Below are 13,599 nucleotides of genomic sequence, written 5' to 3' on the forward strand. Positions count from 1 at the left end.
ACGGCCAGTCAGGTGGGAGGTTGCGTTAAACTGAGGGTTTTCGCCAAAAAAGCTGGGGTCAGCCCCCCAGAAGGTCCGGATTTAGGATTTATCGGGAGGGGACTGAGCCTGACGAGGCTGGAGGGCCGCGAGGCCCCGCCCCCCCCCAATCCCAGCACGCCCCGCGCAGCGAGGCCGCGACGCCGGGGGCTGAGCTGGGGAAGGGGCGGGGCGAGCGGACAGAAGGGTGTGGGTTTTGCGACAGGGGTGGGGCGGGGCAGGGCGGAAGCGGAAGTGGAGGGTGCGCTTGGCGGCGGCGGCGGGAGCTGCGGAGTCGGGAATCAAAACAAAGGGCCTGGGGGGGGGCGGGGGGTAAGGTTGTGGGGCAGGAATGTGAGCGGAGGTGGAGCCGGCGGCTGGGGTGAGTTTACTGGCAACTCTGGGAGCTAGTCGGTGATGGGTCGGCTGCTTTGGGACCACCAGGCTGGATGGGGACAGTACCCCCCACTCTAACCTGGATTTTTGGTGGGGAGTGGGGGCTGGTTGGCTTGTCCGAGAGGTAGAACTGAGACTCAACAGCTAGTTCCTATAGGGGGGTTCGCATTGTCTCACTTTTGGGTCTATACACTGTCATTGCTGCGCCACGGCTGCCCTTTGAGTGGCATTTGACTCCCCGTTTACACTTGTCTCTCTACCTACTCCCTACTGGGCCCTCCAGATGTGGAAAACAACCATTCCCGAGCACTGTGCACGGTTGGACGGTTAGGAGGGGGAGTAAAGGGGAGGTGGTTTTTGCAACTTCTCTGAGCAGTGCATCCCCCTTGGCCTTTCATAACCCCTTGGTTTAACTTGTCTTCTGACTTGTCAGTGTGGAGTCTTAGTGGTTGAACTACTCCCTTGCTTGTTTTATCAAGACCAGTTGATACAAGTCTTAAAGAGTTGTTGCCAGAGCCCTGTTCTGTTGTTACCAAGAGTTCTCTTGTTACATTTGTATCTTTTGAACTTTCCAACATCCCTGAGCGGTACATACTGGTTTGCTTCGATGAAAGCTGAAATCTAGGCCATTTCCTAGACGTTTGCTGAACTCTCATTTGCTTAACAGTTACTGTTATGCGTTAAGGAGAGCGCTGTGTGCAGAAGATACAGTACTGAATAAGAAAACATCCTATTTTCATGATTGAGGAGACTAATAGTAAAAAAGAAAAAGCAAATAAACAAGATCATTTAAGACATAAAAGGAACAATAGTATAATGGAGTAGTGTGAAGTTAAAGACTGTAAATAGACCGATATCATGTGTACTACTATGACTTATTTTTATTTATTTTTTACTGAATCCAAACCACGGCGCGCTCTCTTTCAATCTCTCTCTCTCTCTCCCTCTCTCTCTCTCTCTCTCTATATATATATATATATATATTTCTAATGAGAGAGAGAGATACAAAGAGAAGTATACAGATAGGGCAGCACTGCTCACTGCTGGTTTATGGTGGTGCCAGAGATTGAACCTTGAACTTCGACGGCTCAGGCATGAGCCTTGCTTACCCATTATACTGTCTCCTGGCCAGGTACTCCTATTCTTACCAGGCCATTTTACAGATGAGATATGAGGTTCACATAGGTTATTAGTTGTCCAAAGCTGCAAGAAGAGAAGGAGCCAATTGGGGATTATGTAGACCATCTGAAATTAGAGTCTGCTCATAGCTGACTTGCCCAGAGCCTTTAAGGGATAGGATAGAAGTGAGACTCCTACTCACTTGCGTTAGCTATCTACTTAGTGGCATTCTCAGAAATAGTTGGGGAAGTAGAAGGGTACAGACCACTAGCAAATATTGTGCTTGCTTTTGTTTATATGAAGCAGTAGTGAAGGTACTTTGGTGTGGCAGAGAGGTAGACAAGTTTGAACTTTCACCTCTTTCATTTTGGGCAAAAATCAATGTCACAGATTTACTGGGGGGAAGAAATTACATAAATGGCTGGTTGTCTTTTTATTATTATTAACTTTGCACCCCACGTGAGAATCCCAAGTTCTACTACACAGAAGATGCTAATTAAATGCTTGCTGAATGAAGAAATAGGTGCTTATGCTTTGTAAGCCTATATTATGTTAAGCATACCAGCTTAATTAAGGCTAGCCCCAGAGAAGGTTAAGAAAGCATGCCAACATTGTGTATGTCATGAATATCATAAATTCTTATGATCTGTGAGATTTTTAAGTGACAAAAAGCTCAGGCTTGTACAGTCCCTGTCTCTGAATATGTTGGGAGTGCTACTATGGTTTCTCTTTTTGTTCCTCTTGCTCACCTGTAACTCTCTCATACATGAATGAAATGATAAAATAAAAATTGTTTTTGATGACCTGTATTTATAAGAAAAGGCAGTATTATAACTTAATATCATTGTGGCAGTTAAAGCTACCCCTGTCTCCAAGTTAACCATTCTTAACTACATAGTAGATAGAAAGTTGCTTTATCCATGGCCTTATTAAACATAGAATTACTTAGTGCATGTTACGTAGCAGACTACATGAATGTATCAGATACATGTGTTAACAATGATAAAAACACACCTTACTTTAATTTTTTTCTTCCATTAATGTTGTGAAATATACAGGGGAGAAGCTTTACATTTTACATGGAGGACATAGAAACTTAAGTTTTGTGACATCCACAGCAGGGCCAAATTGTAAATATCTTAGACCTTGTGCCATATTGTCTCTGCTGTAGCTGCAAATACTCAATTCTGAAGCCGTAATACAAAAAGTTACTTAATGTTTGTGGCACTATCTCACTGAAACTATTTATGGATGTTGAAATTTGAATTGCATATGATTTTCATGCTGAAAAATATTCTTTTGGTTTTTTTTTCAAGAACTGAAAAATGTAAAATATTTCCTTAGTTCACAAGCCATTTAAATATAAGCAGGCCACTGATTTTGACTGGCAGGCCACAGTTTGCCATCTCATTTCTTCTGTTCCTTAGATACAGTACTTCTTTTCCCTCACCCTATCTTGTAAATGTGAAAATCTCTTGGGCTGGTGAAATAGCTCACTTGGATAGTGCACTGCTTTGCCATGTGTGTGACCCAGACTCAAAGCTGACTCCCACTGAATCAAATGAAACTTCAAGCTGTGGTTTCTTTCACACACGCTCTGCTTGCCCCTATTGTAAAAATAAATGAATAAATAAATAAATAAAGGAAAACCTCAAGAAGAGCATCTTATCAGAGAAGTAGCTAAAGGAAATGCCATTTGAACTCTCTGAAAGATAAATTAATAACCTTAAAACAGTCACTAAAGATTAGACTAGGTGATTGGAGGTATGATGGTGAAGATTGGGGAATGAGACTCAGTTGCTCTTTCCTCTAGCAGACTGCCTCCATGCCAGAGGATGACTATTGATTTGATCTGCTTTCATTGTACTGTTTGCAACTTAAAAGTGTTGTTCCATGTTTGTGACTTGAAATTTCTCCTTTAGATTTTTGGTGGTAAATCTCACACTAAATAACTGAGAAATTGGTTTGATTTGTTTTGTAGCAGAACCAAACTTGAAACCACTGAAATTTTTTTAAAAAATTTTTTATTTAAGAAAGGATTAATGAACAAAAACATAAGGTAGGAGGGGTACAACTCCACACAATTCCCACCACCCACTCTCCATAACCCACCCCCTCCCATGATAGCTTTCCCATTCTCTAGCCCTCTGGGAGCATGGACCCAGGGTCGTTGAGGGTTGCAGAAGGTAGAAGGTCTGGCGTCTGTAATTGCTTCCCTGCTGAACATAGGCGTTGACTGGTCGGTCCATACTTCCAGTCTGCCTCTATCTTTCCCTAGTAAGGTGTGTCTCTGGGGAAGCTGAGCTCCAGGACACATTGGTGGGGTCTTCAATCCAGGGAAGCCTGGCCAGCATCCCGGTGGCATCTGGAACCTGGTGATTGAAAAGAGAGTTAACATACGAAGCCAAACAATTTGTTGAACAATCATGGATCCCAGGCTTGGAATAGTGGAGAGGAAGTGTTAGGGAGGTACTCACTGCAAACTCTAGTGTACTTCTGCTTTCAGGTATATATTTTGCAGTAGTTTATGGGTACGTGTGAACATAAGCTCTCTCTCACAGAAACTGGTGTATATCTAGGTTATGGGACTTTGTTAGAAAGTGAACTACCTGAGATGAAATTAGAGTGTACTATAAAAGGAAAGGTCTCACCCGAGTAATGAAGCTGAAGGGTTGCCATTCCACACGTGAAGTCTCTGGACAGCCACTGAAATTTTTATAAGCCATTTTTCATTTGTGATTAATAGTTCACAAATCTGCAAGATTACAGGCTGTATGCCCACACTGCTTCCAGAACTGTATTCCCAGAACTGCTAAAGTTCTATGTCCCATGCCCTGTCAATGATAACTACCATAGCTCTTACAAAGTCTTAGGGACTTTGTGTATGAAGTCCCTTAAGTTGAACCTTCCATACTCCTATCAAAGACATAGTGGAGTAAGTCAATAAATCAATTCCAGAATCTTATGTAATTGATGATGAGGCTATGCTGGTGCTTCTTTTACTAACACTACTAGCCCCTTTCCTTCCTTCCTTCCTTCCTTTTTTTATTGCTTTAGTTATGAATGAAAAGTCTGTTGGATAAGAGTACAGTTCCACACAGTTCCCACCACCTGCATCCCATCCCCTCCATTGGAAGCTTTCCTATTCTTTATCCCTCTGGGAGTATGGACCCAGGGTCATTATGGGGTGCAGAAGGTGGAAGGTCTGGCTTCTTGCTTCTCCACTGGACATGGGTGTTGGCAGGTCAATCCATACCCCAGGCTGTCTATCTCTCCCTAGTGGTTGCCCCTTTCTTCTCTCCTTTTGCCTTTCACAAGTAGAGTTTTTAGGGACACAAGTCAAAAAGATTTTTTTTTTTTTACTGTAGAAAAAAGGTCTGCTAAGTACCTCAGGAAGCTGACCCCAGCAAACTGAGAAGTGGTTTCATTCAGAATTATACAGGTGTCTATATTTGGTTGCTTCTCTCAAATGTGGCTGCTCATAGAAAAGAAAAAGGTATCATGCAGAGTTCACTTGTAAAAAAAATTGATATCTTTATTTGCTTATTGGATAGAGACAGTCATAAATCAAGAGGGAAGGGGGTAGGGAAAGAGAGATAGAGAGGGAGAGGGAGAGGGAGAGGGAGAGGGAGAGGGAGAGGGAGAGGGAGAGAGAGAGAGAGAGAGACCTTAGCACTGCTTCACCACTCACAAAGCTTTCCCCCTGTAGGTGGGCACCGGAGGCTCAAACCCAGATCCTTGCACATTGTAATGTTTGCACTCAACCAAGTCTGCCACTACCCACCCCCCCCTGGAGTTCACTTTTTTTTAAAAAGAGCTATGAAGCATGACAAATGGAAGATTATAGATTCAGTATGTGAGAAAGCAAGAATGAATGTGAGAAAGATAGAGACAGAAACCAATATTCTTTTTTTACAGATTTTATTTATTTATTTATTTTATTTCTTAATGAGACAGATAAGAGGAGAGAGAAAGAACCCAACATCACTCTGGCACATATGCTGCCGGGGATCAAACTCAGGACCTCATGCTTGAGAGTTCAAAGCCTTATCGCTGTGCCACCTCCTGGACCACAAACCAATATGTTCTATTTTTATGATGTTAGAGCCCCTGGCCCCCACCTACAGAGGGGAAGTTTCATGAGGTGTGAAACAGTGTATCTCTTTCTTTCTCCCTTCTCCTCACCCACCCCATGCTCACCCCATTTCTGTCTCTATTATAATAAAGATTTAAAAATAGTTAAATAAACAAATAAATAAATGTTTATGATGTTCTCTTTGCTTTATTGTTGAATGGTGCTGGCTATCAAACCCAGGGCCTCACCCATCAAAGCATGTACTCTACTACTGATTTACCTTCCTGTCCCCAAGATTATAGATTAAAAAAAAAATCAGATAGGGGGTCAGGCAGTAGCACAGTGGGTTAAGCACACATGGCGCCAAGCGCAAAGACCCTGGTGTAAGGATCCCGGTTTGAGCCCCCGGCTCCCCACCTGCGGGGGGCGGGGATCACTTCACAATTGGTGAAGTAGGTCTGCAGGTGTCTTTCTCTCCCCATCTCTATCTTCCCCTCCTCTCTCCATTTCTCTCTGTCCTATCCAACAAAAGTGACAGCAATAACAACAACAATAATAACTACAACAATGATAAAACAACAAGGGCAACAAAAGAGGGAAAAAAATAGCCCCCAGGAGCAGTGGATTCATGGTGCAGGCACCAATCCCCAGCAATAACCCTGGAGACCAAAAAAAAAAAAAAAAAAAAAAAAAAATCAGATTGATATAGTTAAGAGTTCATGCAAAAAAGAGTCAAATAAGTTGACCAGTTTTTTAAGACTAAGAGAAGGCAGACACAGTCAATGAAACCACAGCACTGAAGCTTATTTCCGTGTCGTGGAGGTCAGGCTCAAACCTGAGTTGCTCACATGGAGAACTAGTTTGTTATGAAAGTGAGCTAATTCACCACCCCCTGTAGTACACATTGCTTCCACTCTTTGTTTCCAGAGAACTCACTTGTTGGGTGCCATTGCATTACAAATATAGGTATCATCTTACCTTCTAAGATATCATAAAATCTATACTTAGGCATATAAATAATGGTGAATTCTCATTCTTAACAGGGTGGAAGAATGAAAGAAAAGAAAGCTGAAAGAATGTTGAACCAATTTGTATGGCTGTATGATGGAAGGAAACGGAACTGAGAACTCCTGCAGTAGAACACTTGGATGGCTTCAACAAGATAATGATGCTAAGCCATGGCTTTGGAAATTCTCTAATTGCTTTTCTCGTCCTGAGCAAACGTTGCCACTTAGTCCCCAAACGGTAATTATGTACAAGACTAAGGACATTGCAAGTTCTTACTGCAAATGGATGGGAGGTCCATTTGGTCAGAGACACATAGTTTCTTGCCCTGGGTTTGTGTGCCATGTTTGCCGTGTACCCCAGTTACTTCTTGTAGCACAGTTATTGTAATTTTTGACTCAATGAGAACACAATTTTCAACTTCTGGACTTCTCCTCTTAAGTAACAATAGATACCTTGAATGCTTAATGTTAAAGTTTTTGAGACAATCTGCTTCTATGGAAAGCCACAGATGCCAAAGATAAAAATTCACATTGTAAAGTAAAAGATTCACATTGGAGGAAAATACAGTGAATTTTACTTTATTGTACCACCTGATTTTGAGTCTTTTAATCAAGGAAAGAGTGATGGGACTTTATTGACGACCTTTCTCTGTGAAGGATTCCTCTTGGATCTTTAAATATGTCTATAACTTTTTGCTTTGTCCATTCCTGGTGACTTTTGACATTTTCTGATTTTGCTTCGTGACTCATATTACCACCTTCCTGTTTTCATTTTTCTTACTGTATTTGGGATTTAAATAAAACTTTATCATGAGTTTGTATAAAAGTTTTTTTTTTTAAATCAATTAAATTCCCATCTTCTTCAGGTTTTCACTATACAGTTATATTGTTTGTTTGGCATCAGTGATTCAGGTCATTTCAGAAGTGTTTCACTTGAAGGACAGTTGGCAATGAGGCTTGGCACCCCAACCAGGCTTCCTGGAATAGCAGATCTACCCTACCCCCAGAAGCCCATGGCAGAAAGTTGCACTCTCAACTATACAATTCCATAAAGTGGACTTTGTCAGAGGCACCCAGAATTGAGTATATTCAGGGACACCAGCTCACAATAACTCTGCTTATAAGTGCCAGATCTAAAAGTCAGAATGCCAAGTAGCTTCTAGCCTGAACTGTAATTTCCAGAATGACAGGATATATGGTTTGCTGACTGATCTAGACATTACTATTACCTCCCTTTTAGGAAAGTCTTAACTGAAAACCCAGACTATTCCAAGATGAATATTACATCCACCCCATGAGTGTAGAATCACAACAGAAGAAGCAACCATAGCAGTCAGATGAACTTTCCTATGATTTGAAAGATGAGCTTGTCTCAGACTCCATATCAAGGCATTTTGGACATCTTTTTCATCTAGTAATAAGGCTAGTGGTTAGTCATGTCCCCTTTCTTTTTTTTTTAAGAATTTATTTATTCATGAGAAAGATAGGAGGAGAGAAAGAACTAGACATACTCTGGTACATGTGCTGCCGGGGATTGAACTTAGGACCTCACGGTTGAGAAGCCAGTGCTTTACCCACTGCACCACCTCCGGACCACAGTCATGTCCCCTTTATTAGCTAGGTAGTCTGTCAAGCGCTTTATGTGCATTATCTTTTTTTTTTCTTTATTTATTTATTGGATAGAGACAGCCAGAAATCAAGAGGGAAGGGGTTGACAAGAGAGGGCGAGAGGCAGAAAGATACCTGCAGCCTTGAATCACCACTTGTGAAGATTTCCCCCTGCAGGTGGGGACCGGGGGCTCAAACCTAGGTCCTTGCGCACTGTAACATGTGCATTCAACCAGGTGTGCCACCACCTGGCCCTATGTGCATCATCTTAAATTATCCTAGCAACTATAGAGCTGCAGTCTGTTGTTTCCAATCAAAGGACAAGGAAATGGAAATGAAGAAGGTTAAGAAACAGACTCAGCTAGGAGTATCATATTCAAACCCAGGCCTCTGATAGCAGTGCCATGCTGTAACCTTTATAGATATTGGCTTTTAATGTCTTAGCTGCCTTTGACAAACTATTTCTCTTGTGTCTTTTTCTAGATGGTCTGTTAATTACCCTAGCTCTTTTCACTAGCCACAGAATAATTGTTGGCATTAGAACTATAGATCACAATCTCCTATGGTTTGTTGAATGTCACTAGCATCGGGTTTATAGATGTTTGCACAGATGGGCCACTTGGGCAGAGCTCATCCATATTCTTGGGAATCTCATTCTCCTTTGGAGGACCTTACCAAAACCTAATATGATCCAGCTGCAGGAATTACTAAGTAATTCTCTCTTTATTATTATTAAAAAAATTTTTTAAATATTTATTTATTGGATAGAGACAGCCAGAAATTGAGATCAGAGAGGGAGAGAGACAGACACCTGCAGCACTGCTTTACCAGTCCCAAAGCTTTCCCTCTGCAGTTGGGGACTAGGGGCTCGAAGCTGGGTCCTTGTACATTGCAACATGTGCGCTCAGCCAGGTGTGCCACCACCCAGCCCTAAGTATTTCTCTTAAAGAACTTTGCTACAAATCATTTTTATTGAATGTTGTGACTATGGTTTTCTTTCCACACCACTTTTTCTGTCTTCAGAAAAGGCAAAGGGAGGTCACTGATACAGATGGTTAATCCTGCTAGTTAATGGTGTAATGGATCCTCTCCTTTAGCCTCTTAAAATTCAGGAAGTAGCAGCCTGGGAGGTGACACAGTAGATAGTTTTAGACTCTCAAACAGGAGGTCCCAAGTTTCATCCCCAGTGTTGCATGTGCCAGAGTGAAGCTTTGGTTCTCTTTCGCTCACTCACTTCCTCATAAATAAGTAAAATTTAAAAAAATTCAGGAATAACAGTCATAATTTTATCTGTTTTGGGGTTCTCCTCCTGCAAATTTCTCTTAAGAATGCCCGACTACTGAGTGCTAGTACACCTAGCAAAGCACACACATTACAGTGTGCAAGGACCTGGATGCAAGCCCTGTGTCTCCCTCATCCCTCTCAATTTCTGTCTCTATACAGAATAAATTTAAAAATAATAAAATAATGCCTTTGGAAAGATGTTTTCTTTCCATTTTATTTGATCATGATAGAGTGATATAAACAGGTCTGATCACTCTCCATTTTTGAATGCCCTCCTAAAGTGAACTTGTGTTCTGATTTTCTTTTCTCAGAAAGATTACATGGAGAACAAGAAAGTTGCTGTGGAATTAAAGGATGTACCATCTCCTCTGCATGCTGGCTCTAAACTTTTCCCAGCAGTCCCACTTCCAGATATTCATTCTCTTCAGAAACCTAAAATTCAACTTTCAACTGTCCCCAAAGTAAGCTGCTGTGCTCACTGCACTAATGAACCCTCCACTTCACCGATGCATTTTGGTGGTGGTGGTGGTGGCAGAAGTACTGGTGGCTTGGTTCACACAGGTGCACTGTTAGACTCACAAAGTACCAGGACAATCACATGTCAGGTAGGGCCAGGGTTTGCCTTCCAGTCTGCATCTCCACTCCAGAATGCCTCAGCTAGGAACAATTTAGCCAGCCTTGTGAGTGACTTCCCCAACATGTGTCTAGAAAGTAATCTGTCTTCCTGCAAGCACCTACCCTGTTGTGGAAAGGTCCATTTCCAGTCATGTCACAGGAATGTGCACAAGCTGCATCAGTTTCCAGCTCTGCAGGGCTGCACCTCTGCTGGCTACTTCCCCTGTTCTGATTTCACAAGTGGGGCTCCAGGGCATTTGGAAGAGCACATTTCACAGTCGGAGCTGACACCTCACTTGTGCACCAACTCTTTGCACCTAAATGTGGTACCTCCGGTTTGTTTAAAGGGCTCACTTTACTGCGAAGACTGTCTAAACAAGGTTTGTATTTTTTGTATTATGTTGGGTACAGCTGAGGTTTGAGGAGTGAATTTTTAAAAAGATATTTTTTAAAAGGCTTTATTGTGCTCCCATAATGGCATTGTTTCTTTATCAACATAACTTCAGCTGGTCCTATGAGAAGCACAGAGTAGAATGCAAGGAACCATTCAAAAAATGTACAGAGTAATTATTTATATCATTTATGCTCTTGAAGCCTCTTGTGGTAGTATTATCTATTTCCAACATATAAAACAAGCTTGGCGAAACCATAATTCATTTATCTTTTTTTAATACATATTTTTAAATTTTTTTCTCTTATTTGTTGGATAGAGACCGTCAGAAATTGAGAGGGAAGGGGGTGATAGAGAGGGAGAGAGACAGAGAGACACCTGCAGCACTGCTTCACCACTTTTGAAGCTTTTTCCCCTGCAGGTGGGGACTGGGGCCTTGAATCTGGGTCCTTGCACACTGTAATGTGTGCTCAACAAGGTGCGCCACCACCTGGCCCCACAGTTCATTTATCTTAAAATCAATACTGAAATTAGACATGGACTCGTTTGTGTAATGTAGGTAACTGTGTGTTGTCCTTTTGTAAATCATTTGGACAACTTGAACTTGGCCTCAATTGCACCAGTGTTCAAGTAAAAAATTTAATGCCTTTTGTGTAAGGTTGTATAAGGGTTCCATCGCAGTAGATATAGAACTAGAATAGGAAAGTCTGATCATGTGACTATCTTCTCTGATCATTTCAAGTAACTTTTTAGAGTTTGTTAATTGATAGCTAGTACCCTGGGGAAGATGATTTGTAAATACATCTTATCAGAGGATAACAAGTGGAAAGGAGAAACACTTAGAATGTGTTTTCAGCTGTATATAATTCTAGATTCTGAAATGATGTATCTGAAACCTCTTTCTAAAAAATTTTAAAACAGCCGGCAAGAAATAGTATAATTGATGCTGCTAAAGTCTGGCCAAATATACCACCTCCAAATACTCAAACTGCACCTGTTACTATTCCTCTGTGTAATGGCTGTGGAACCAAAGGAACAGGGAAGGAGACCACATTGTTATTGGCGACCAGTCTAGGCAAAGCCGCTTCAAAATTTGGTAAATGACAGAATGGTATAAAATGTACATATTCAAATAGGTTTTGGTATCTGATACTAATTTTTAATACTCCGTTAGGTCACCTTTAAAAGCTACTTTGTGTATGAATCTCCCTTTCCATCTCTTGGTAAAAAGCCTTGAAATTTTTACAGAACAGTGTATCGTTTGCCCCTTTTGTTGGACTGGAGCTATTTGGGATCAGAAACTATATGTAGAAAACATATCGGGAGTTGGGTGGTAGCACAGTGGATTAAGCACAGGTGCTGCAAAATGTAAGGACCGGTGTAAGAATCCTGGTTCGAGCCCCTGGCTCCCCACCTGCAGGGAAGTCACTTCACAAGCGGTGAAGCAGGTCTGCAGATGTCTATCTTCTCTCCCCCTCTCTGTCTTCCCCTCCTCTCTCCATTTCTCTCTGTCCTATCCAACAACAGCATCATCAAGAACAGAAATAACTACAATAACAATAAAACAAGGGCAACAAAAGGGAATAAATAAATATATAAAAAAACAACAACATATCAGTAAGTGCTGGAGGAGATTTGACATCAGCTGAAGTTCATATCCATACCTGTTAAGTATATACTCTATAGAAGTTCTAGTATTTAAGAAGACTTAGTAATGACTGGTTGGAAGCATTATCTGAAGACCTAAGCTCACTCTACCCCATCCTTCCCCAAGTAATTAATATGGTAGTTTGTCTCCTAAAAACATTATATAAAATATTAACCCAGATGTTAATGCAGCAGCAGGCTTCCCATGGTGTGCCAGAGACTCGATCACTCACATGGCAAAGCAGGTGGGCAGTTTTCCCAGGTGGGCAGGTGAGGTCACCAAGGGGAGGTAGGAGAGGGATAGAAGGGTTCAGGGTATCCAGTGAACTGTGTGGGAGGGAGAGTGGTACCTTGGTGGTGTATATCTGTACTGTAGCATATAATTTGAAAAGAAGTGAACTCGAACCCCTAAAACATAAAGAGACATATAAAACAATATCATTTCCATAAAGTATAATAAAAACAGATGACTTCCCCAGAAAGTCAAGGTTTTAAATCAGGGACAGTGGTGACTTCCCCTTTGTCACTGCTTTGTTCTTACTTAGTAGGAGTAGGTGAAACATGAACAGCAGGTCCTAGAACTGCAGCATCCATACTGTCAGTATTAGAGAAGCACAGCTGGTCAGCCTGAGAATGATTCTCATGCTCTATGATGGATTTATTGTGGGTTTAAAGTAACTTGATATTTAGATGTATTTGTTCTCTCATGAAAACTAGGAATAATCCCATAGTGATCATACAGACAGCTTGGGTGTATTTGTCTGATTAGGTCTATCAGTAAGGTTAGATTCCTTAAACTTAACATTAGACAATACTTTGTTTTCTTAAGAATGATAGGGAACTCTGCCTATTTATATTATTATAAATTTGTAAAAAAATTTCCTCTATATGTAATTGAAAGTGTTGACATTTTTTAAGGGTCACCAGAAGTTGCATTAACTGGACAGATGCTAGAAAACTTACCCCCCATTGGAGTTTTTTGGGATATTGAAAACTGCTCAGTTCCCTCTGGCCGCTCGGCTACTGCTGTTGTACAGAGAATCCGTGAGAAGTTTTTTAAAGGCCACAGAGAAGCAGAATTCATCTGTGTGTGTGACATAAGTAAAGAAAACAAAGAAGTTATTCAAGAGCTGAATAATTGCCAGGTAAATATGCACACATAAGTTTTTTTTTTTTTTAAGACTTATTCTGATGAGGGAGAGAGCAAAAGAACTGACTGCTTGGCTTTGACATATGCAGTGCTGGGATCTTACCTGGGACATCATGGATGCAAGTCCTGTTCTTTACCACTGAGAAATCTCAGTCAGAAATTTTAACCTAATATGGTTGAGTAAGCACATGTGATTTATAAAAGGAATGGGGTGGTGGAGATAGCATAATGGTTATGCAAAGAGACTGTCATGACTCTCAAGTCCCAGGTTCAATCCCCCACATCACCA

General features: G+C 41.4%; 1 protein-coding gene across 12 annotated transcripts in view; it reads left to right on the plus strand.

Annotated features, from left to right (window-relative positions):
- The first annotated feature begins 249 nt into the window (after window positions 1-249).
- Window positions 250-13,599, plus strand: part of MARF1 (meiosis regulator and mRNA stability factor 1) — a 51,140-nt gene continuing 37,790 nt past the window's right edge. For 10 of the 12 annotated variants that reach the window (XM_007516528.3, XM_016185339.2, XM_060172929.1 and 7 more), the window contains exons 1-5: window positions 290-400; window positions 6,652-6,853; window positions 9,819-10,502; window positions 11,435-11,609; window positions 13,079-13,305. In XM_007516528.3, coding sequence (XP_007516590.1) covers window positions 6,710-6,853; window positions 9,819-10,502; window positions 11,435-11,609; window positions 13,079-13,305 — 1,230 coding nt within the window. In that variant the 5' untranslated portion in view covers window positions 290-400; window positions 6,652-6,709. Of the gene's footprint in view, window positions 401-6,651; window positions 6,854-9,818; window positions 10,503-11,434; window positions 11,610-13,078; window positions 13,306-13,599 lie in introns of all 12 variants that reach the window. The other 2 variants (XM_060172920.1, XM_060172930.1) reach the window with 2 other exon arrangements.

The sequence above is a fragment of the Erinaceus europaeus genome, chromosome 15, assembly GCF_950295315.1.
Source record: "Erinaceus europaeus chromosome 15, mEriEur2.1, whole genome shotgun sequence".
NCBI classification, from domain to species: Eukaryota; Metazoa; Chordata; class Mammalia; order Eulipotyphla; family Erinaceidae; genus Erinaceus; species Erinaceus europaeus.